We start from the raw sequence: 24,675 nt of genomic DNA, 5'->3' as shown, positions 1-24,675 counted from the left end.
AGTAAATCTGCACTTGCACTTATGCAAGGGCACAAAATCAACTTGTGCATGGGGGAAATGTAATTTAATTACCCAGTTTATTAGCAAAATGTAGGATATAGCTCAATATTTGTACACTTAAAATTACCTTCTGGGGCTCATTGTGTTCGTCTTCTAGAAATATTTTTGCTCTCTAGTTTCATAAACATATTGTTTACTCAGATACATTTAGTATAGTATCTATTGAGTACATGCAACCTGTATACAATAGTTAAACCTTCACAATGTACTTGAGAAAAGTTCTCTCCCCTGTATTTTGTTTAATTTCATTTATAAATCATTTTGTTCTGTATTTGTATTCCATTATTGAAATCATCCATTGGAAAACAAAAAAAACAAAACAAAACAAAAAACACCCTTGTAGAATCACACTGGAAAACAAGGCTTTATAAAGTAAGAACATAATAAAATTAGATAAAGTCACACCTTAAAGCATGTGTTACACAAATAATAAAGAATAAAGAGCAGGAGGGGAAAATGTGAGTTTCTATAAATATTTTCATAATTCCTTTTCCTTTGGAGAGGTCTCATTGTAATTTTGTCTCATGATGCAAGTGGTACAATTTTGTCTCTAATGATACCCAGGAGACAGCAGCCTTTTATATTGATGAACATCATTTTAAAGTAGTCTTAGGTTCCCATGCTTTTGATGGCTTCTAGGGAGAAACTTTAGCAGTCTTGTTTGAAGAAAAGTCTATCTGCATAGGTAGTTATATGACAGTATCTGAAGTCACTCAGGTGACTTCAGGGCTTAGTCAAATTGAAATACTTTTTCTATATGCACTTAAATATGGTTTGTTTTAAAGGAAACTTTTTGTTTAAAATAAATCCAAAAGCATTTATGATACTTTTTACAAGCTGTAGCTATTTTCCCTGTAAAAAGAAAATTACTACAAGGGGTTCATTTCCATGTGGAAAGCTATACACACTTACCTCTATGAACAATGTCATTCTTATGACACCAGTGAATCGCTTTGATTAATTGGTAGATATAGCTTTTTACTTTTTCAGGTGGAACTCCATTTGGCATTTCTTCAAGCAATTCAAGCATATTCTAAATGTTTAAAATATAGATATTAATTTCTAAAAGTAGTTTGACCCATACTATGATTCTAACATACTAAAGTACCATAATTATGCCATAAATCTAGCTCTGCAAACCAGTAGTTTACCATCCAAGGGCCATAATCAGCCATATATAGCCTGCTTTCATTCTAAACAAAGTTCTAGTGAATGCCATCTACTGTAAAGGTGAACCAAAAACCTCTTGTTAAAATATAACTGCTTAAACCCCCAAATAATTAGCAAACTTGTAGATTTAAACTGCTAAAAATTTTATTTACAAATAATTGCTTAGAACAGAATTCCCCTGCATGATGTGACATCATGAACATTTCTCTAAAGCAGAGAAATGTACTAAATATCCTGCAATAGTTTATGCCAGCTTCCTGAACTTTTCAGCCAGGTTTACCAGTTTCACATACTAAGGCCTTGTCTAGACAAAAAATTACACTGCTTTAACTATACCTGCATAGCTACCTATTCTTATAGTGAAGGGAAAATAAGCTGTAGCAGTATAAGGCACATTTACACTGACATAACGGTCGACACTAAATGGTTGTACCAATGTAACTATTTCAGTAGAAAAAAAAAAAAAAGAAGACTACCCCCTAACCAAAATAGTTATACTCGTTCAAAACCCATGTGCAGCTAAGGCCTGAGATTTCAGTTATGTTGGCAAAGGCCTGCTACCTCACAATCTACTTTGTGTGCAGAAATGTACAATACAGATTAGTCTATGCTAAATCCCATTTGAATGGACAGTAGGCAGCAGCTGCTCACTAGAGTACAGGAGAGAGGTTCATTAAGGTAGGAAGAGGGATGTAAGAACATCGGCCTCAAAAGCCTGAAGTACCATTACTTGAACATATACCAAGAGTTAATCACTGCTTATGGTGCTTGCAAGGGAAACAAAATTCTGATCCTTGTGCTGGAAAATTGAAAAAATTATTTTTGGATATTTTGTTTTCCATAAAGTATACGGTTATTGATTTGGGAATTTACACCGATTTTAACTATTTACAAAAGCATTTCACTTCACCTTTGATGCACATTTTCTTCTATGCTACCATCTAGTTTTGAGGTTATTCTTGGAAGCTGTCTTAATAATATCTACAAAATATATACATACAGTATACAAAATACAAGGCATACACTAAAATCAAAGTATTTTTAAAAAATATGGTAGTATTCCAAAGGCACTTGAATGCTTTTCAATCTATTGATAGATTTAGTAATTTAAGACTATGGGTATGGGTTTGTTAAATCCATATTTAGAATATGGACAAATGATTACAGATATGTCTATTAAGACACACTAATGGATTTAGACAAGAGTACTGTTCACTAGGAGGTAGTGTAAAAACCTGGACAAGTAGGACAGTAAATTCCTTAGTGTTCAAATCTGGACAAGAATAGCAGTATCAAGTGGGTGAAGCATAATCCTATATGTTCCTTGACATCATCAACTAAACAGATGATGGAAAAAGACTACTAGTTAAATTTGGATTAGTGTAATCTGGATTTTAGTATTGCAGAGATAATTCTCTTTAAAGGACAAAATGTGCCATCAACCAGCAGAGAGGCTAAACAGAAACTGGCTAACCGTAAAACATTTTCTTCAATTCTTCTCCCTCCTCCTCACTTAAAATATAAGAATTGCCTATACATTTATCATGGCTCTGAAAAATATCTGTAAGGGACTGTGGAATCCATTTAACACATTCTGAAAGCAAAAATCATTTATAAACTGTTAAGTGTAATTGAAAATAAAGATAATTACAACAGCAATGATATCAAGGAAATATTATGCATAGCAGCTATCCTCACGATTATATAATTTTACATTAATAAAAAATAATGTTGGGTCACAAAAATACACTTCCTAACGTAGGAAGGAAATGCATAATAGAAGCATGTGCAACCTATTGTATTTTCTTTGATATTCATTAATAATTCAAAATATGTGATTATTAAAATACACAGTTGAAATATTCATCTTTTTCCTTATGCTGGTCTTCTGTATTTTTGGTATGGCAGTTTTAGCAATGTCAGCATTAATAAAAATGATATAAAGTAAATAACTACAAATATAACTAAATATACAGCATAGTCCATATCCATATTTTTATACACACACATGGTTAGCTTACGAAGACTGCACTGATCATAGTGAGCACAGGTGGATTAAAGGAGGAACTTTAGAATCCAGACATTAAGGCTACAGAGGACCTAATGCAGTAGAAATTAACTGATTGTCAGATAGTGCATCATGAAACATGGACAAAAAAAACTTATGGACAAAAGAACCAGAATCTGCAATATAGACTTAGTGTCATCTCACCCTGGATATTTCAGATCACATCACATGATCACTTTATAACCTCAGGTAAGGCAAGCACGTAGTGGTAAGGCGTCTCATGAATACTCATTCAGCAAGCATTGCACACATTGTTAGCAACAAATGCTGAGGGCAGGGAAGGACTATATTTAGGGGGATGTTTTAACTGAGGAGGACTAGTTCCTACCTTGTCCACAGCACAGCACCAGAAGGACATAAAATTATGATTTTAGAAGAGAGAGCAAGGACGATGAAGGCGTCCAGCACAAATAAGTGTTGGATTTTTTTTTCAAATGAAAAGACAGAAACCAGAGTCTAGAATAGAGAGTTACAGCCTACTCTTGCCCTAGAGGGCCTACAGAAATAGCAGAGAACTAGTCTGTCCTGGGCTCACTCTCCTGACAAGCAGATCAAGGTGTAAGGAGTGCTAATATAGGGGCTAGAAAGAAAACGGTGGAATGGGTTCTGATGCTGTCAGGAATGGAAGGAATTTAAGTCAGTCAGTCATAAGAAGATTTTGAGAGATCCTACAATTTAGTTTCAAATATTTCAAACTGTCTTCCAAAGATTAGATTTCTATGTGAAAAAAAATAATAAGAGCAACTCTATTTTTAATAAGAGGAGAAAGAAAGAAACAACAGATACATAAGGACAAGCAATCTATGTTCCTGTTTTGGAAAACACACTATAGAAGGAATCCTGAGGTAAACACTTGACAATCATTTAACCTTCAAATTAAACTGGTTTATGGACCTTTGGGCAAAAAAAAAAAAAAAAAAAAAAAACCAGACAGACAAACAACCCTTTCTCAAATGGCACATATTCCAGTCTAATAATGCTTGTTTGATTTTGTGTCTCTGCTTCACTGTACTATGTAAATATTATTACTTATGTCATTTGTGTAATTTTCTTAACAGAAGAAGGGACACGATATACACATTCTGTTTAGATTTTATTTAATTTCTTGGTTTCCCATTCCTACATTAAAATACCTTCATTTTTAGTGTTCAAATCCCTGTATTTATTGTTCATAAATTACTTGATGATTTTGCCTTGAAATGATCAACTCACTTTTTCCACATATTCAAACACTAAGTATAATTTTCCTCTTCTTCTGAAGGCTTCCTTCAGCTCCACTATATTTTCCTGTTTCAAAGTGCGAAGCATTTTAAGCTCTCGTAAAGTGGTTTCTTTGACTTCTTCATTTTCTAGAATATAAACAATGGTAAGTGTGGTAAAACAAAACTTAGCAAAGAGCAACCACCACCTTAGTAATCAAGGTTAACAATCTGTACACTAATGTACAAAATTCAGTAGACACTCACAGTAAAAAGCCATCTAAAAACTGTAAACTATTTAAGTGATTTGGGTACTAAATATAACTATCTGCCAGTCCACATATACACTATTATAATGGACTTCAAGCACTCTAGTTTTAAACATTTAAAGAATTATCACTGCACACTTCTCTCTCTCTGATACCACTGACAAAGGTTTATGATTTAACTTGGGCTCCCTCTGCTGCTTGGCTGGCTCTGCATCAGAAGAGGGAAAATATTGTACAAATCATGTGTAAACTTGATATCCCTCACGCCACCGCTCTTCAAATTTTTGGTTATCCGATAATTGTTTGCATTTACATGCTTTTCATCCTGAAGAATCTTAACATTCGTTACAAATTATGCGTACACAGTGGACATCATCTATGAAAGGGGAATTCAGTGCATAGCACACTGCAAACAATGGGGAAAAAGGGTCATTTTTGGTCAACGATTTAAGGACAAACCCATCCCATTCTGAAAAGTACCATAGATCTCTACTAGCCATGGGGAGGAGAGCAATGCAGAGCACACAGAATTTCTGTTCTAAAGGTCTCACACAAAAGACATTAAATATAGTATTCAATGATACAGATACTCAATTCATCCATCTCAGAAGGTGGAAGGGCTAAAGTTGATGTAGTAAAGATTTGAACTGTTGTTCTATGGAGTCTAGGATTTCAGTCTTAGACTTGTTTTAGATTCTAAGCTCTTTAAGACAGGGACAGTCATTTTCTATAAGTTAGCACAATGGGACCCTGACCTGGCTGTCCTCTGGGCAATAATACAGTATAACGGTTAACTAACTAATTAACTAACTAAACTAACGCCAGCCAGCCAGCCGTTGTCTTCCAGACTGTTAGACTTCACAACATTCTGTTTTTTAAAATAATTTCAGTGGATTATATTGATGTTTGGTTTAAAGCTTTTTTTAGTTTTTATTAATTTATATGTACGATGAAATTTACATTGATTTATGACACTTATTGACATTTACTGACAAAAAGAAAGAAAGATAATCATGTGTTTATAAGCCACTCAATGTAGTTCCTGAAATCTGGGCAGAATAAGCATCCTGTGGAAAGCTCAGAGAGTTGTTTTCTATGACAGGGTTCTCTCTTCAACAGCCAGCTCCAGTCCTGAAAAACTTTTCTGAAATATTGTGATGATTTGTTTGATAGGCATCATCACAATTCATTTCAGCCAGTATTTTCTGCTTTGGGTATAAAACAGGACTTGTGAATGACAAAGCTAAAAGACTTGCTGAATACATTATCCAGGCATCTTGGTGTTGGTTAGAGTTTGCACTGGATTAAGTAACACAGAGGTAAATTTAACTTTCCTGAGACATCCTTGACAACCAATTGCATCTTCATGGCCACATCCCATGGCAAACAACACAGATAAAACATTCACCAAAATCTAACGGGAGGCATTTTGAGCTATATAATTAAAGTTATAATGAGTCATTAGGCCAACACAGCTTCAGTGGTGGGACATAGTTGCAACATTCCAGGAAGGAATTATGCCTCTTTAGGTAAAAAATCCTCAATCGCTACCCCTTTGACCTATGGGGGAAGAAAGTCACTTCACCCTTGGCTTACTCCCCTGCTTGTGCCTGGCCAGCTTTGACAGACAGTGCATGGACAGTAGGGGACAGAGCCTTTGCTCTGTTCATTTCTTATCCTGTATCCACCCCAGTCCCTACTCTTGACACTCTGCCTGGCACCATAATCCAGGCAATGCTAATATGGCTGCACAGGAGAGGAAGGTAGGGATTGGGAGGTGGAGTTTATTCCTTTGTGTGCCAACCTAGTTCAAGGGCACAGTCTAGCCTTCAGACAGGAGCTGATGTATCAAAGCACAGGACACTAGTACAGCTAACACACCATCATCGAGGTTGTCATTTTAAGTCATCTCTCATATGTGAGGTCTTGTATTTTCATCAAGTATCTGCAACATGTTTATTTACAAAAATGATCACAGACAAAGCAATTACCTTCACTGTCTTTAAATTTCTTGATGGCCACAATTTCATGCGTCTCCTATAAAACAAAAACAAAACAGGAGATGAGAAAGGCAAGATTTTTTTCTGAGCACTTGAATCAAATAAAATTTCCAGATTAAATAGTGTTTTCATTTTACATTTGTAAAAGGCACACAAAAGCAAAAAAGAGTGAATATAGAATCTAGTAAAAATCTAAATGATTAGGCCAACTGCAGTATCCAAGCATATTCAACAAATATGCAATGATTAGACACTGAAATGTGAAACTCTTAAGTTAGACACCAAAAATGCATATTCAGATACATACAATGAATGGCCTTGTTTTCAAAGGAGTGAGCACCTGTAGCTCCCATTGCTCAGCTGCTCTGAAAGTCAGGCCACTTATTTAGGTAATCAAAATATGGATTTAAGTGCCTATATTTGTGCACCCAAATTTAAAAATATTAGCTGATGGCCAAGATTTACAAGACTGATTGATTAGTGCTTTTGGGTCCCCAACTTGAAACACCTAAAAGGTATGAGAGTTTTTCAGAGGGTGGGAACTCTGTGCTTTCTGAAAATCAGATCCCTTTCAGGTACCTCAAAGTTGGGGAGCTAAAACTAATCACCCCAAATCACTAGTCACTTCTGAAAATGGTGGCTTGTCTGCTTACCTCAGAACTATAGGTAACAGCTTGAAAGAGCCTCTTGAGTCATCTAGTCTTGCCTCTGCACCCATAAAGGAGTCTCATCTAAACTGATCTTCACCACATTGTACCCATTTTACTCCTGAACATCTCTAGTTTATTTTCACTAGAGCCTCTAAAACATAAATATACAGCCTATTTACTTAGGACACATATGAATATAAAAGATTTACTTGCTGTCTCATGTATTTGTCTGTATAGGATGCTGCAACATGCTACAAAAAAGTCCCTATGCTACCAAATGTAGTAGTACATCTCTTTTAAAATGCTGATATTCCAGAGAAGTAACAGCACTTCACAATCCTGAGGTCTGTCAGCATACAGAGGCTGAATTAGGGGCCAGCAGCAAAACAGTTAAGTCATTTTGGAACATGTTCATACTTGTTATATTTACAAATGTGAAAACACGCACACAACTAATTATTAAAGCAGAATGTAGAAGCATCTGCTCTCTGTTGTTCAATGTCACCAAATTCCACAATATGTAATCCTAAATGAAAAGTTTATCAGTCTATAAAAGCATGTTGGAAGACTACCCTTTATTACAATGGGAATGGACGCAGGTCCTTTGAGATCCTTATGAAAGTCTTAATATTAGCAATATTCAAATCAATAAAAAAAAAGATGTGGCATATTTATTTTAGAGCTGTTAGTGCAGAAACATAAAATGCTCAGAGCCAGCTGTTCAGGGCACTCTGCCTTTATGCTGCCTTAGAAAGGGTTGTCAACTTTCTAATTGCAGAAATGTGAACACCCTTGCCCCACCCCTTCTCCGAGGCCCTGCCCCCACTCACTCCATCCCACCTCCCTCCATCGCTCGCTCTCCGCCACCCTCGCTCACTTGCTCATTTTCACTGGGCTGGGACAGGGGGGTGACATGCAGGAGGGGATGAGGGCTCCAGCTGGGGATGTGGGCTTCAGGGTGCAACCAGAAATGAGGGGTTCAGGGCTGGGGCAGGGGATTGGGGTGCAGGAGGGGGTGAGGGCTCTGGCTGGATACGCTGGCTCTGGGGTGGGGCTGAGGTTGAGGGGTTTGGAGGGTGCGGTGAGAGCTCTGGCTGGGGGTGCAGGCTCCGGGCTGCAGCCGAGGGGTTCGGAGCTGGGGCAGTGGAGGGGGAGCAGGGTGTGGGCTGGGGGTTAGGAGTGCGGGCTCTGGGCAGCACTTACCTAGGGCGACTCCCGGGAAGCAACAACATGTCCATCCAGCTCCTAGGCCGAAGGATGGCCAACAGGTGCTGCTGTGCACTTGCCCTGCCCACAGATGCCGCTCCTGCAGCTCCAATTGGCCACAGTTCCCAGCCAATGGAAGCTGTGGAGCTGGCGCTCAGGGCGGGGGCAGCACACAGAGCCCCTGTGGCTGACCCTCAACCTAGGAGTTGGAGGAACGTTGCTACTTCCTGGGAGCTGCATGGAGCCATGCAGAGAGCCCACCAGCCCTGCTGTGCCACCAACAGGAATTTTAACAGCCAGGTCAGCAGTGCTGACCGGAGACACCGGAATCCCTTTTCAACCGGTTGTTCTGGTCAAAAACTGGACGCTTGGCAACCCTATGAAGCACCAGGCATGTTGCTCATGCTATGTAAAAACAAAATAAACAAACAATCATGTGGCAATAAATTCATTTTGCGATCACCATGCCAGATTTGGTATAAATACCATGTAAGTGTTATATTGTGCATTGATCTTAATGATCAACTATGGCCTCTAAATGACCTCACTGAGGAAACTTAATTTAACAAAAGTAACTCATGTGGAAGTCATTTTTGCTGTTAGTTCCTGATCATCTCTCACAGTATATTGTCCTGCCAAAACGCATCCTAAATATACTGGCCTAATTTGAAAGCTTATGCGTTACGTAAGTCCAGCTGAAATAAGACAACTGATCAAGAAACAGCTCTGCTCACCACTTACAGAAAAAAGGGATGACAAGGCTGAGGACATAATATTGAAATGTAATCAGAACTGCATTCTGAGAAGTTTGTATCTCTCACTTCAAATACAGCAGCACACATATATTTAATTATAAATTAATTATTCATTAATTAGGTTAGTCTAACCTAAACTGAGCAAATTGTTCTTACTGGTTGTAACATCACCAATGAGTGATCTCAGTGTCAAATACATCCATCCACCTTACAGAGCCATCTTTCTGCAAAACCAAAGTTATTCATGGAGGCTGCTCTGCTGACTGTTACTGTACACTTTGAATAATTATTTAAAGCACTGTTTTGAGAAAAAAGTAAACATGTACTTAGGCTCCAATATAGCAAAGACTTTTGCAAGTGGTTAACTGTACGAACTGCGAGTAATCCCATAGCACTCAACAAGACTCTTCACAGTACATAGAGCACATGCTTAACATGCTTTGCAGGTTCAGGGCCTTTATTCTACTTTCAGCAATGCTCACCAAGAGACATGGGGTTTTCAAATGATGGACTTTTCTCATGCTTACTATCTGGAAATCATATTATTAATGTATCTCAACAGTTAAGAAGTTCAATCTATTGTTACATTTAACAAATTTTCATCTTGGGAGCCTTTTTCTTATATTTATAAAACAATTTAGTTTTTATCACGATGAAGTAATTAAAAATGAGCATGTAACAAATTGCCTCTGCCTTACTGTTTAGGATTTTGAGTAAAATGATTAAATATTTAAGAGAAACTTCATATTATTACATAATTAAATAATTTTAAAAACAAACCAATGGTAGAAATGGCAACTAAACAGCAGGATATTTGAGGAACTGTGTTGATAACATATCTTTTCTCCTTGAGAATTAATTTTTCTTTATCTATCTAGGTTTTTAGGAACCATTAATCTATTGTTAACTTTGTGGTCTACCTTAGGAATTAGCTTGCTGCACAAGTTGCAGAAGACCCAGTCCCTCAAGAATAAATGCAGTATTTTCCTATTTTAGGAAGTCCTCATAATCCAATCAATGGACAATCTAGTCCAGTATCCTGCCTCTGGCTGCATCAGTACATCAGAGGCTTAGAAGGTTTCCAAGAGGGAAAAAAATCACCTTATGAGGGCTGTGATGCAGGAGATGGAATAGGGGATATCTTTTTGACCTCTACAAGTATCAGTTTATACTCTGAAGCATGAAATTTGAGTCCATTCATCCATTCTTATCTTAGCTACATTTGTCACAAAGGGACAAAATTAACCAGCCCTTTACAAAATATCTAGCCACAGTATTTAACTTTATAACATTATGAAGACATGAAAGCCACAGATGACACATACATAGCATAATGCAGTACTTAAATGCCTGTTAACATCAGTGGTGCCTTCAGCTATCACATAGACATCTATATATTATCCAATTGCAACTATTTAGCATTATAAAAAAACTACAGGAAAAGTACAAACTTATAATAATTATGCAACTAAAGATAAATGCTGCTGAATACACTTGACTTTCTATTTGTAGGAAAGGCCAGATGCGAATTGGCTCTCATATGCCACGAGACCACTGATGGGATCCATGAATGGACTGAGGTTTTGCACTGCTGAGTTTCCTGCTCCTAACTTTTAGGTGCCTAGGAAATCACAGAAACAACACTAACCCACAAAGCCAATTTAGCCTATACTGTGAAGGGAGAGAGATAGGCACCTAGGAATGGGATCCACAAGAGCCAGCATGCCAGGCAGGGAGCCACCTAAGTCAGTCAACAGGTGATGCTGATTGGGGGTAGAGTCCTGACCCTCTCTCGGAGATAGGCACCTAAGTCTGGGCTGAAGGGACCTTTGTGGATTCCACCCACATGACCAGGACAGAGTAGTCATGCTTCCTTTCTAGTGCAGACACCCAACAGCTCTCTAACACCACTTCAATGCAGGCAGGCAGATTGTCAATTCTGGGATTGCCTCTCCCTGCCTCATCAGAAAGGGGGAAAATTTGGTTTGACAAACAAAGGAATGGGCCAGCTCCTGGGAGGGGGAAGAGCTCATGCTCAGACATTCTGTGGTCAAGCTCCTTCTTGTGTCTCAATGTGCATGTGGGTGTTTGTCTCAAGGAGGGGCTTTTCTGCCTTCTACCGGCCGGGGGGGTGGGTGGGTGTGTGTGTGTGTGTGTGTGTGTGTGTGTGTGTGAGAGAGAGAGAGATTAGTGGAGCCAGCTGGGACTCTCAGTTCTCTCTCTGAATTTAAAGCATGCCCGCACCTACAGGCTATCTTGTTGCTACTGCTGCCCCCTCCAACCCCCTATATTTGAGGCATACTGAGCTGTGTTTTTAGGATGGTGAGAGTCTGACTAATTGCCTGTTTTGGGGATCAGAAAATAATTTTTTCCAGTTGCCGCAAATAAACAGGGATCCGGAGGGTTTTTTGGCTTCCTTGCACCATTGTGCAGTCACAATTTAGGTTAGGAGTAAGAACAGGAATTTTAATGTGAGGAGGTAATTTAGGAATGTTTAGTTCATTACAATTAACAGCCAGTGTTGAGTGCAGATGAAGGCTAAAAGGGTCAGCAAGACCTTGGATATGGCTGGGGGGTTTTCTACCTGTAAATAGGGTTCCCAACCCTCCAGGATTGTCCTGGAGTCTCCAGGAATTAAATATTGATCTTCAATTAAAGATTATGTCATTTGATGAAACCTCCAGGAATATGTCCAACTAAACCTGGCAACCCCACCTATAAGGAGAAGGGGAGATTTGAAGTCTTCACAGACCAAGGCAAGGGAGAAAACTGAAAAACGAGCAGAGTCTTAGGTTATGTTTAAGAAGGTCCTCCACTTATTATTAGTTACATGTAATGAGCCCGTTAATCACACACTGACTGTAATTAAATGTCTGGCACATGAGAGGGGGTGAACTGATAACAATGGGGATGGAGGCTAAGATAATACAGTTGTGGCCTGCTGCTTAATTCCACCTCTGTTCCAGTCTTTCATTCACCTGCATGTCCTCTTCAACAGTGGTGAGTAAGTCTGAGTTCTGCACATGGTGCATGTCTGGAATCTATGATCAAATATCTTTTTTTGATCATTGATGCAGGATCCCTATTAGAGGAGTAAAGTCCTGGAACAGCCCTTCAAGGGGAGCTGGGGGGGGGTGGAGAAACCTAACTGGCTTCAAGACTGAGCTTGAAAAATTTATGGAGTGGATGGTATAATAGGACAGCCTACAATAGCATATGGCCCATCAGTGACTGCCAGTAGCAAAAATCCCCAACAGCTGGAGATGGGACACTAGATGCGGAGGGCTCTGAGAATTTTTTCTCAGGTATCTGCCTGGTGGATCTTGCCCATATGCTCAGGGTCTAACAGACTGCCATATTTGGGGTTGGGAAGGAATTTTCCCCTGGGCTCAGACTGGCAGAGACCTGGCAGGGGGTGGAGGGGGGAGAAGGAGGTTCAGCCTTCCTTTATGGCATGGGGCACAGATCACTTGCCTGTTTAAACTAGTGTAAGTGGTGAATTCTCTGTAACTTGAATTCTTTAAATCATGATTTGAGGACTTCAATAACTCAGCCAGAGGCTATGGGTCTATTACAGGAGTGGGTGGGTGAGGTTCTGTGGCCTGCAAGGTGCAAAAAGTCAGACTAGATGATAACAATGGTCCCTTCTGACCTTACAGTCTATGAATCTAGATAAATTTCCTAGTACCAAAGCATTTGTATGTTTCCACCCAAGTCAGTCATGAAACATGACAACTGAAAGCACAGGTGTCACCTCATTTCTTATTTGCTGTTAATTATGTAAAATTTCACTTGTGTCAGAAACCTTAAAATTTAACTTGTTTCCTTCATCTGGTTCCTAGAAAAGTCCCTAATGTCACTGGTGGGACTAATCAAGGAGTACAGTTTTACTCAACGTAAGCAAGGGTGACAGAACCTGTGGCCATTTTTTGTCTGGATAGAGAAACATATCCTACCACCTTAACTTCTCTTTCTCTGACATGTCACACCTGCCAAGCTGAGCCTCATGTCAAGATTGGCAGAAAAGACCTAGATTAGGGAAGAATCAATATGAACATGTTTTAATGGTGTAAAACAAGTTTCTCGTTATGTATCAATGACCCATCTACCAGCTCAGACATCAGGCACAGTGCAGGAAACAAATCCTTAAAAAAATATAGCTAAGATTATGTTTTTCAGAAAAACTATTTATTTTACTATAATGCTAGTACCTCAGGGTATCTGTCTTAGGAACTAAGCCCCCAAAGTTTTTACTGTTTAAAAACTGCCCAGTCACACAGGCTGTTTAGAAAATACAGGACAAAAGGCTGAGAGAAAAAAATCTCAAGCACTAATGGCAAGATTTCTTCTGTCTGATGAAACTTAGAGTCGCTGCAGCCTTTTACAAGAATGTACTGTTGGTGTACAAATTATATCAAACATGAAGATACTATATGCTGCCTGATACAGTAGAGAAAAATAGGGAACCTGATGGACTCTAATACAGTGATTAAATGAAGTTATATGTATCAAAGGGAAGTCAACTGAAAGTGATACAGTTTGGGCAAAGCAGTGTAAACTTTAATGGCAGGGCAATCCCACTAGGGAGGAAAAAAGTTTTTCACATTGATTTATTTTAGTTTAGTGACAAACTGAAGAAGTTAGGCTAATGTAATCAAGCTTATGCTATCAAGTAAGTGAAATAAACCTATGCTGAGACAGAAAATAAAAACTGAAAACCAAATTATGTCTTTATAAGGACCCTTGATCACAGAGTGGAATAATCAGAAATGTAACTGATTAATAATGCACAGACTCAGCTCATTCATAATACCAAGGACCCACCACTGCTGTTAAAACAAGGAGAACAGAAGTGGAAGATCTATACAGTTGTTCTGCAGAACAACAGTTCTTGAAGTGGCTTTGCATTGCATAATTAACAGTTAAAACATGTTTAAACAGAATAAAATTTATATAAAAGTTCCATATTCTATTAACTTAAAACTGGACATTTCCACAGCTAGTAGAGAGTTGATGGAGGAAATGCAACTTGAGCAAGCATAATTGCAAAGTTGGCCCAGGAATGCGCTGCAGAGGGGTGCAATGAAACCAACTTGTGGAGGTAAGTTGCTGACCAAAATAAACCAGATAGTGTTCAAGGTATGTCCCAAGATGGTTGGACCAACAGCTATGGCCAATTTGTCTTACACAAGCTGTTCTGACAAGATATGTTGCACAAAAGAGACTGGAAAATTCCAGCCCCAGTTGCCAGTACTCAAAAGGTGATGCCTTATTCCATGACTGGACCGTGAGAGCGAACAACTGTTCTTCAGAAGAAATATGAGTTGCCATCTGATTGGTCCACACCAGCACTTCCAAGAAGAGGAACCAAGCTGGACTACCGAGCAGAAATGGGATAAAATCAGCCTGTCTCCTTCAGCACATCACTTCCTGAAAGCCAAAATACACCTGGAACGGAGAAGACTGAGGTCCTGGGCCAGACATCTGAGAGTCTTCCTGGTGACATCAAGTACCTATCTCAGATGTAGGCGTCTTTAACTGTCTCTATTTTCCACTCATTCGGGGTTGCCCATTAGTGCACCAGGAAAAGACTACAGTCATGCCCATCCTTCGCTCCACCTGTATTTGCAATGTAAACTCCTGCTGTGAACTTCCGCATATGAAAGCTGACAGCTGAGCAAAGATCTGGTGATAAGTAACACACAGACTCTCTTGGGTACTGACCCAAATCAGTCATCTGACTGCTTCCTCAAACCAGGCAGCTAATTAGTAAGGAATTCTACATACTTGTGTATGTGCTCTGAAGATTGTCACAGTTAGTGTGTATTCTTCTTTTGTAACAGGTTCCAATCAAAACTGTTGTAAAGTAGATTTGAAACAGAAGTTACTGTTGTTAACAAAGATTGTAGAACACTGTACATGTGTCTACCATCGTTAATGGTTTCAAACTGCCCTCCAAGTTCTAGGTGTATACAGACATAAAACAGACCAAAGTGCACAAGCTTCTTGAACTGCACTCAGTCTATACAGTCTGTTATAAATGTAGGAGTTCATCTTAGGTAGTTAGGCGTGTTAGTCAGATATTGGGGTTAATATAAATTGTGGAGAAGTAGGTTAAAAGGGCTGACTACTTTAGATTAATTGGGAAGGAGATGTTTGTGAACTGACATAAGAAATTGACCAAATTGTCTTATGCTTTATTTTAGGATTGGTTTCTTCCCCCCCCCTGCCCCCTGTTGTGTTAGCAATCTAGGAGTCGATAGCCCATTGGCACAAGTGAGGCCCTATTCTGATGGACACATGGTCCAAAATCTAAACACAATTCACCTTCCCAACATAGTGATTGAGTATGCAGTAGAACCTCAGAGTTACAAACTGATTAGTCAACCACACACTACATTTGGAACCGGAAGTACGCAATCAGGCAAGAGCAGAGACCAAAAAAAAAATGGGGGAGAGAGCAAATACAGTACACTACTGTGTTAAATGTAAACTACTAAAAAATAAAGGGAAAGTTTAAAAAAAGATTTGATGAGGTAAGAAAGCTGTTTCTGTGCTTGTTTCATTTAAATTAAGATGGTTAAAAGCCACTTTTTTCTTCTGCATAATAAAGTTTCAAAGTCAATGTATTAAGTCAATGTTCAGTTGTAAACTTTGGAAGAACAACGTTTTGTTCCGAGTTAAGAACATTTCAACCAAACTCCATTCCCAAAGTGTTCGTAACTCTGAGGTTCTACTGCATTATTTTCTGTTGTGGTTGTATGATTTGATTATGAAAACCTAAATGCTTATATCGACCAATTTTCTAGTTTATGTTAGCCAAATCATAATCAATACTAGTTTACCATCTTATCTCCTATACTATTAGTTGCTGTTAAGGTTATTTAATAAAACTCTATAAAACTAAATTCAATTCTCAAGTCCTTTTCTTTAGTTAAGCAGCCAAAATTAAAATTAAGGTGGTACAGTAATCAGTTAAGCAGTTTTTAAACTAAGGTTTGTTTTATGTCCTATCTTTTTTTACAATGCCATACAGGCCACTAGCTTCAAGTCAGAAATCTTAAGTCAGTATAGCGTAGGTTAAAAAGGTAAATATTAATGCCACAAATGTCATGCCAAATTATGATGCAATGGCTTTATATTCTGAAGCAGCTAACAAGCTGCAGTAAATATTGGGTATCAGACCTGTACACATGAAAATATTCCTGAAAGATAAATATGAAGTCTAAAATCTCCAAGTTCATTCCATTTTTCTTTAAAGTATAGTCATGGATTCAGTATTTCCCCCTATACCGCAATGGTCTTTCTTAACTTTGCATTTTTGCTTTAAATGGTACAAGTGATGAACACTCTTTTTATGCACATATCAGGAGAAATTAATTAAATGCTGAAGGAAAGAAAATGTCCTGTAGGAGTTACGTATTATTATTGCAAGCATATTACCACCCCCACCCCCCCACACACTATGGCTCTTATACTAGCAGCCATAAGAAAACAAGAGAAGAGGTAATCCATTTCCCTTTCCTGAGAATTAGAAAGCAATGTGTGCTCTCACTTTCCAATTACTTGCACATATTGTGGGTGGAACTGGAATGAATAAATAAGCACTGAAAGGGTTCAATACTGATTAAACAGAGTGAATCTTTAAAGTGACTAGCTGAGGGAATAGGCTGTACATAAAAGGAGTGACAAGATTAGGAATGGAGATTATCATGGGTAGATGTTTAACATGTTGCATAGAGCAGTAGCTGTGACACACCCATTAACGTTAATAGGAGTTCACCAATCATACTCCATGCATCACACTGAACATTTACACAAAGAGTTATAAATGTAGCTTTAACACATGACATGGCATGTTTTAGTGGTTGATTAATTCACATCTTGGATGAATTGAAGCATGAGTCTGCAGGTCAAGAATTAAAAACACATTTCTGAAAAAAAGTATAATCAGAATAATTGCACAAGAGATATATTACCCATAAAATTTAATTCACAACATAAGAACAGCTTGCAATCTCACTTAATGTCCACTAAACTAGGACTACATATGGCACATTTACTTTGTCACAAAATAGCCAAAAAATAAAAATAAACGAATAAAGAATCCCTTCCCCTCTTCCCCCCACCCCAGTAACAGAATTCAGTCAAAAATATCTTCCTGATTCAATGGCCTTTCTAAACAAAACCAGTGCTGCATGTGATTTTCTGGCCTGCACAAATATTGCATTTTTGCAGCAATAAAATGTGCAGGAATGACCTGTCAATTATCCCACAAATAACCAAATGAAAACTTAAATCATAAAAATTATCTAGTGTCCCTACATAAGTCTCACCAAAGTTCTACAGTACCATTACAATAAGGGGATGAAATTATTTACCCTTTATAAAGGAATGCTTCTCATGAATGCTGTAATTTGGGTAAACAAAGATATTTGAAAAGATATGCAGAAAAAAGGTGAATACACCTTAGCTGAAAATTCGATAGACAGAATCCAGTTGCCTACACGTTACCACTTTTTTCCTCCGTTCTTGAGAGTTTTAATTTGATACATTCATTTTTCCATCATCACTACATCCCAAACTATAATGTGCCCAGTACTAACACAGGGGAGTGTTTCCTTTTTTCAATTTCCAGTTAATAAAAGAAGAGCTACTAATAATAAATGTTACTAAAGATTCAGGTTCTTGGAAGGCCACATCATTAACTGGACCTACATGAATCACTAATGGGTCTTTAGGAAGACTGTTTACAGATTTGATCTGTTTTCCTGCCCAATAACCTCGTGCCCTGGACAATACCACATACGAATTAAGTTTCCTATCTTTTCTAACACCTCAGTTGCTGGTTGTTTTATAAAATTCTTTTAAGTTTCACTGGAGCATCTTAAAACAACGAGGATCCACAAAAACTAGAGAAGAGATTTTCCAAAAACAATTAAGAGATTTAGGAGTACAAATCCAATGGATTTTCAAAGGACTTGTTATCCTATCTCCCTCAGCAGCTTTCAAAAATTTCTAACCCCAAATCACTAACCTTTCCTCAATGTGCATTTCTCTGTCAACATCTTTCTCCATCTCTTGAGAAAGATAGGGTTCTCCTTTATGTCCTTAGTGAGCAAATATTTATACATTAAATGGCAAAAAAAACTATGTTAATACAGAGTTGAGGTTGCTTGGTGGTATATCATCCCCGTACAGAAAGCAGAGTTGAGCAAAACTCAAACTTCTGAAAACCAGGAAAGAGAGTGTTAAGAGGTTGCCCATGAAACCTCTCTGCCCTCTTTTAGCAATGCCCCAATACGCCCCCTTAATGTGCACATCTTTACTCTGAAAACCCCACAGTTGCTGTACAAGCTCTTCACCTCTTTTTGCAACCCATTTATTCTTGCCCACAGGATTCCATCTAACACTATTAATGGACGAAAGGGGGTGGGGAGCTGCACATGCCACTTTCCCTCTATCCTCTTTGAGGCATGCCCCAATATGCACACACAGTGCATATAGTGCACACTGGCCCTTGGCACTTTAAGATTCAGAGGTTCCAGATCCTGGCATACACTCTCACACTTCACCATCTCCCCAGAAAGATTACCAGATGTGTACAGATCCACTTCACAGCCTTTTACAACTCCCTTATCCTTACTCACAGGATACCATCTCAATCTACACATTTAATCATTAAAGTATCCTCTCCTATTCCACTTTAATACTGACAATATCCTTTGTAATAAAAGCCCTGTGCCCTGCTGCTGATGTAACCCCATAAAAATGATGCATACTTCCTCCTAAAGATACATATGCGCCTCCTCCCTTCCTTCACACCCCAAAGGGTGGAAAACAGATCTCCTTATATCACTATCACAGCTCCGTCACACACTTCAAAGTAATCCACACATGTCCTCATATGACAGACAAGCAGGCCCACCACCATTTAATGTAGGTACATGTAACACACTGACTGCACCTGAAGAGTATCCAAATATTTCCCATTAGCTACTGCCAACTCCCAGGGAACCGAAGGAAGGTGGTGGGGGCAACTTTTTTTTTTTTTTTTTGTCTTTTAATAGTGTTAGATGGAATTCCGTTGGTGAGACTGAATGGGTTGTAAAAGGAGGTGAAGAGCTTTTTTGCCCACCCAACAGTTTACGCTTTGAGAATGTGATATTCTTTGAATCCAAGGTAATTTGTTAATATTTAATTCTGAACAATCTGATTGCTCTGAATGTCACTCAGAAAAAACACCGGGTCAAGTTGAAGCTAATCAATAATAGCTCCTATCAGCCTAAGAATAGTGCTTTACTGTTTGAATCCGTCATTCCTCTAATTATGCCAGGTTTTTGGTTTCCTCCATATAAAGCATTTCTACAATATAGTAATCACAAGTGTTTGGAACAGAAAGGAGAATTTTAAGTAGAATATTCACTTTGATTATAGGTATCCTGCCTATTCATAGTAAATTAGTGTTATTCCATCTCTCCCAAGCCTTTTTCAGAATGATTCCAATTTTACCTTATAACGGAAACATATAACTACCAGTATTAATTTGCTGCTGGACTCCAAGATATCTATTTCATAGAATCATAGAATATCAGGGTTGGAAGGGACCCCAGAAGGTCATCTAGTCCAACCCCCTGCTCAAAGCAGGACCAAGTCCCAGTTAAATCATCCTAGCCAGGGCTTTGTCAAGCCTGACCTTAAAAACCTCTAAGGAAGGAGATTCTACCACCTCCCTAGGTAACGCATTCCAGTGTTTCACCACCCTCTTAGTGAAAAAGTTTTTCCTAATACCCAATCTAAACCTCCCCCATTGCAACTTGAGACCATTACTCCTCGTTCTGTCATCTGCTACCATTGAGAACAGTCTAGAGCCATCCTCTTTGAAACCCCCTTTCAGGTAGTTGAAAGCAGCTATCAAATCCCCCCTCATTCTTCTCTTCTGCAGACTATTTGAACCTTTGGTCAACTGAAAAGCAATTTACTGACTACCAATTGTTTTTCTGATGCTGAAAAGTTTATACCCAACATTTCAGACTAAAGAGTCTGGAATAGTGTCAGGGTCCAAAGTTAATTGAACTAAAGGTATGTCCACACTGCATTTAAACACTCCCACAGGCCATATCAGCTGACTCTGACTTGGGGGGGCTCAGACTGTTTAACTGCAGTGCAGACATTTCGGGCTCAGGCTGGAGCCACGGCTCTATGACCCCACAGGTGGGGAGGGTCCGAGAGCTCAGGCAACAGACTGAGCCCAAATGTCTACACTGCTATTAAACAGCCAGCGAGCCTGAATCTGCTGACACAGGCCAGCTGCAGATTTTTAATTACAGTGTAGACATACCCCAATTCTTTGGTTGTTTCCTGAAGGGAACCACAGTGGATAAAAATCTATGATTTTTTTAAAAATAAAATTAAAAAAAACAAAGATTTTTTGGATAAAATGTTGTTTTGAGGAAAACTTATCTAAAGATAAAGATACATTATAGCTCAAATATCTCATCATGGAATAGGGATTATAAATTCTAATTCTATAGTAGGAGACAATATAGTCATGTAATGTTAAGAAAAGTTTTGTAAATGAGTTCCAATAGTTCATGGATTAGGGACTCAATTTTATGGGGTTCCATAGGGCTTCTGTATAGATTATTTAGGTTAATCTTTATATCTACCCAGTGGGACTCAGTGCTCAGTCTAGAAGATATTATCAGAGATGCTTAGTTTTGCAGTTCTCGAACTGTGGATTTGTTTCTCCAGAGGTAACATAGTTGTTAAGAACAAAAATGTTTTAAAATAAATAAACAAACATATAGAGGTGAGAAATAACAGACTTCAACTCTATTATCCCTCTGCAAATTTGTGTGCACGGAGTCAATCCCTTACCTCTCTCTAAAGTGAGAAGTTTCAAAAAGTCCAATGAATAGAAGATCGTTGGGGGCAGACAAGGAGATCTGGACAAGAAGTCTGGAGATAAATGTGAGAAGTGAGGGACTTCTGTTTTGTTAAAATATTATATGTTTGCTGTTGAAGAAAAAAATCCAGAATACTGAAAGTTGTTGTTTCAGTTAACTAAAAAATGTCTGTCTGGTGATGTTCTCCTCCTAATACAGCATGGCAAGAAAATCCTCCAAATATTAATGATTAACCTGTTGAATTGGAGATAAATTGGGAGGTGAACTACCTTTAGTAAATGAAATAACCAAACAATCCTTCATTTTCTGATATAGCTGTAAAACTAATCTGAAAAGTTTTCAGAACAGATCACTGTTTAAAAATGTATAGTGTGTATTTTCTAAAAATGAAACCTACATCTATCTCTGAGTTGTGAAGAATATATATTAAGGTTACAAAAACCAACAAGAATGCACTTTTATGTAGAAAAACATGGATTAAATTGAGTCCTCCTGACTAGTGATTTAAATCATGATTTAAATCAATTTGATTTTTGGATTAATATAGAATTATTGATAGACTGGTTTTTATATTAGTTATATAAAAGTGACATGGGTTAAGAGGTTGGCCTCCTAGTTAACTACAGTATCAGGATTAGCAGGGTGAGAATCATCATTAGGCGTATCATGGGGGATCTTAAGAGCACATGTGGAACAATAATCATAACTGATGGACATTTGAAAACTTGTAAGTACTTTTATTAAGACTCTTAATAAGCAGATAAACAATATCAAAAACACTCCACTATAACAGGAAAGAAAAGGCTAACAGCATGTCTAGTCCTAATACGGGTATTATTTACACTTCCTAGTAGGGACCCTGAGATGTCAATCATTATTCTTATCACCACCAGTGGTTGTCCTACTTGTCTCCTTCCCCCAAGGCATGCAGGCCAGAATACAGCATTTATAGCATGTTATACTGATGCCCCCGTATCTTATGCTCATGCATAATGGTTTCAGTCCCTTTTCTTTATCATCTGTCCTTTTACACCTTACTAATTGCAGGGTGCCTTGTTTTTTTTTTTTTTTTAGGCTAACTCCTTAGTTTCTCATTAGCATTTATGTCAATGAATTATTATGGTAACGTGCAGTCACTACAGAATTTCCCCTGATGTTAATACCCAAAGATGACTGGTAGTAACTGATCCATTGCAATGCATTTTCCAATTTATTTCTGCACAGTTTCCAGATCAGTACCTTAACACATCTTTTACTGTAATCTTATATTTTACTGGTACAGAGTTCTCTCTCGGTCAGCTAGTCATACCAACCTGTTTCAGGCCTGAAGCCTTCTATGGCCAAGCTATACATCTTATCATAGAATCATAGAATATCAGGGTTGGAAGGGACCCCAGAAGGTCATCTAGTCCAACCCCCTGCTCAAAGCAGGACCAAGTCCCAGTTAAATCATCCCAGCCAGGGCTTTGTCAAGCCTGACCTTAAAAACCTCTAAGGAAGGAGATTCTACCACCTCCCTAGGTAACGCATTCCAGTGTTTCACCACCCTCTTAGTGAAAAAGTTTTTCCTAATATCCAATCTAAACCTCCCCCATTGCAACTTGAGACCATTACTCCTCGTTCTGTCATCTGCTACCATTGAGAACAGTCTAGAGCCATCCTCTTTGAAACCCCCTTTCAGGTAGTTGAAAGCAGCTATCAAATCCCCCCTCATTCTTCTCTTCTGCAGACTAAACAATCCCAGCTCCCTCAGCCTCTCCTCATAAGTCATGTGCTCTAGACCCCTAATCATTTTTGTTGCCCTTCGTTGTACTCTTTCCAATTTATCCACATCCTTCCTGTAGTGTGGGGCCCAAAACTGGACACAGTACTCCAGATGAGGCCTCACCAGTGTCGAATAGAGGGGAACGATCACGTCCCTCGATCTGCTCGCTATGCCCCTACTTATACAACCCAAAATGCCATTGGCCTTCTTGGCAACAAGGGCACACTGCTGACTCATATCCAGCTTCTCGTCCACTGTCACCCCTAGGTCCTTTTCCGCAGAACTGCTGCCGAGCCATTCGGTCCCTAGTCTGTAGCGGTGCATTGGATTCTTCCATCCTAAGTGCAGGACCCTGCATTTATCCTTATTGAACCTCATTAGATTTCTTTTGGCCCAATCTTCCAATTTGTCTAGGTCCTTCTGTATCCTATCCCTCCCCTCCAGCGTATCTACCACTCCTCCCAGTTTAGTATCATCCGCAAATTTGCTGAGAGTACAATCCACACCATCCTCCAGATCATTTATGAAGATATTGAACAAAACGGGCCCCAGGACCGACCCCTGGGGCACTCCACTTGACACCGGCTGCCAACTAGACATGGAGCCATTGATCACTACCCGTTGAGCCCGACAATCTAGCCAGCTTTCTACCCACCTTATAGTGCATTCATCCAGCCCATACTTCCTTAACTTGCTGACAAGAATGCTGTGGGAGACCGTGTCAAAAGCTTTGCTAAAGTCAAGAAACAATACATCCACTGCTTTCCCTTCATCCACAGAACCAGTAATCTCATCATAAAAGGCGATTAGATTAGTCAGGCATGACCTTCCCTTGGTGAATCCATGCTGACTGTTCCTGATCACTTTCCTCTCCTCTAAGTGCTTCAGGATTGATTCTTTGAGGACCTGCTCCATGATTTTTCCAGGGACTGAGGTGAGGCTGACCGGCCTGTAGTTCCCAGGATCCTCCTTCTTCCCTTTTTTAAAGATGGGCACTACATTAGCCTTTTTCCAGTCATCCGGGACTTCCCCCGTTCGCCACGAGTTTTCAAAGATAATGGCCAAGGGCTCTGCAATCACAGCCGCCAATTCCCTCAGCACTCTCGGATGCAATTCGTCCGGCCCCATGGACTTGTGCACGTCCAGCTTTTCTAAATAGTCCCTAACCACCTCTATCTCTACAGAGGGCTGGCCATCTCTTCCCCATTTTGTGTTGCCCAGCACAGCAGTCTGGGAGCTGACCTTGTTAGTGAAAACAGAGGCAAAAAAAGCATTGAGTACATTAGCTTTTTCCACATCCTCTGTCACTAGCTTGCCTCCCTCATTCAGTAAGGGGCCCACATTTTCCTTGGCTTTCTTCTTGTTGCCAACATACCTGAAGAAACCCTTCTTGTTACTCTTGACATCTCTTGCTAGCTGCAGCTCCAGGTGCGATTTGGCCCTCCTGATATCTTTCCTACATGCCCGAGCAATATTTTTATACTCTTCCCTGGTCATATGTCCAACCTTCCACTTCTTGTAAGCTTCTTTTTTATGTTTAAGATCCGCTAGGATTTCACCATTAAGCCAAGCTGGTCGCCTGCCATATTTACTATTCTTTCGACTCATCGGGATGGTTTGTCCC

General features: G+C 39.1%; 1 protein-coding gene across 6 annotated transcripts in view; it reads right to left on the bottom strand.

Moving 5' to 3' along the window:
- Nucleotides 1-24,675, bottom strand: part of CDKL5 (cyclin dependent kinase like 5) — a 199,371-nt gene that overhangs the window by 55,801 nt on the left and 118,895 nt on the right. For all 6 annotated transcript variants that reach the window (XM_038377939.2, XM_038378021.2, XM_038377958.2 and 3 more), the window contains 3 exons: nucleotides 6,758-6,803; nucleotides 4,511-4,647; nucleotides 973-1,093 (listed from right to left, as the gene is read on the bottom strand). In XM_038377939.2, coding sequence (XP_038233867.1) covers nucleotides 973-1,093; nucleotides 4,511-4,647; nucleotides 6,758-6,803 — 304 coding nt within the window. The remainder of the gene's footprint in view (nucleotides 1-972; nucleotides 1,094-4,510; nucleotides 4,648-6,757; nucleotides 6,804-24,675) is intronic.

The sequence above is a fragment of the Dermochelys coriacea genome, chromosome 1 (genome assembly GCF_009764565.3).
Source record: "Dermochelys coriacea isolate rDerCor1 chromosome 1, rDerCor1.pri.v4, whole genome shotgun sequence".
Classification (NCBI taxonomy): Eukaryota; Metazoa; Chordata; order Testudines; family Dermochelyidae; genus Dermochelys; species Dermochelys coriacea.
This window is presented reverse-complemented; position numbering and strand designations above follow the sequence as displayed.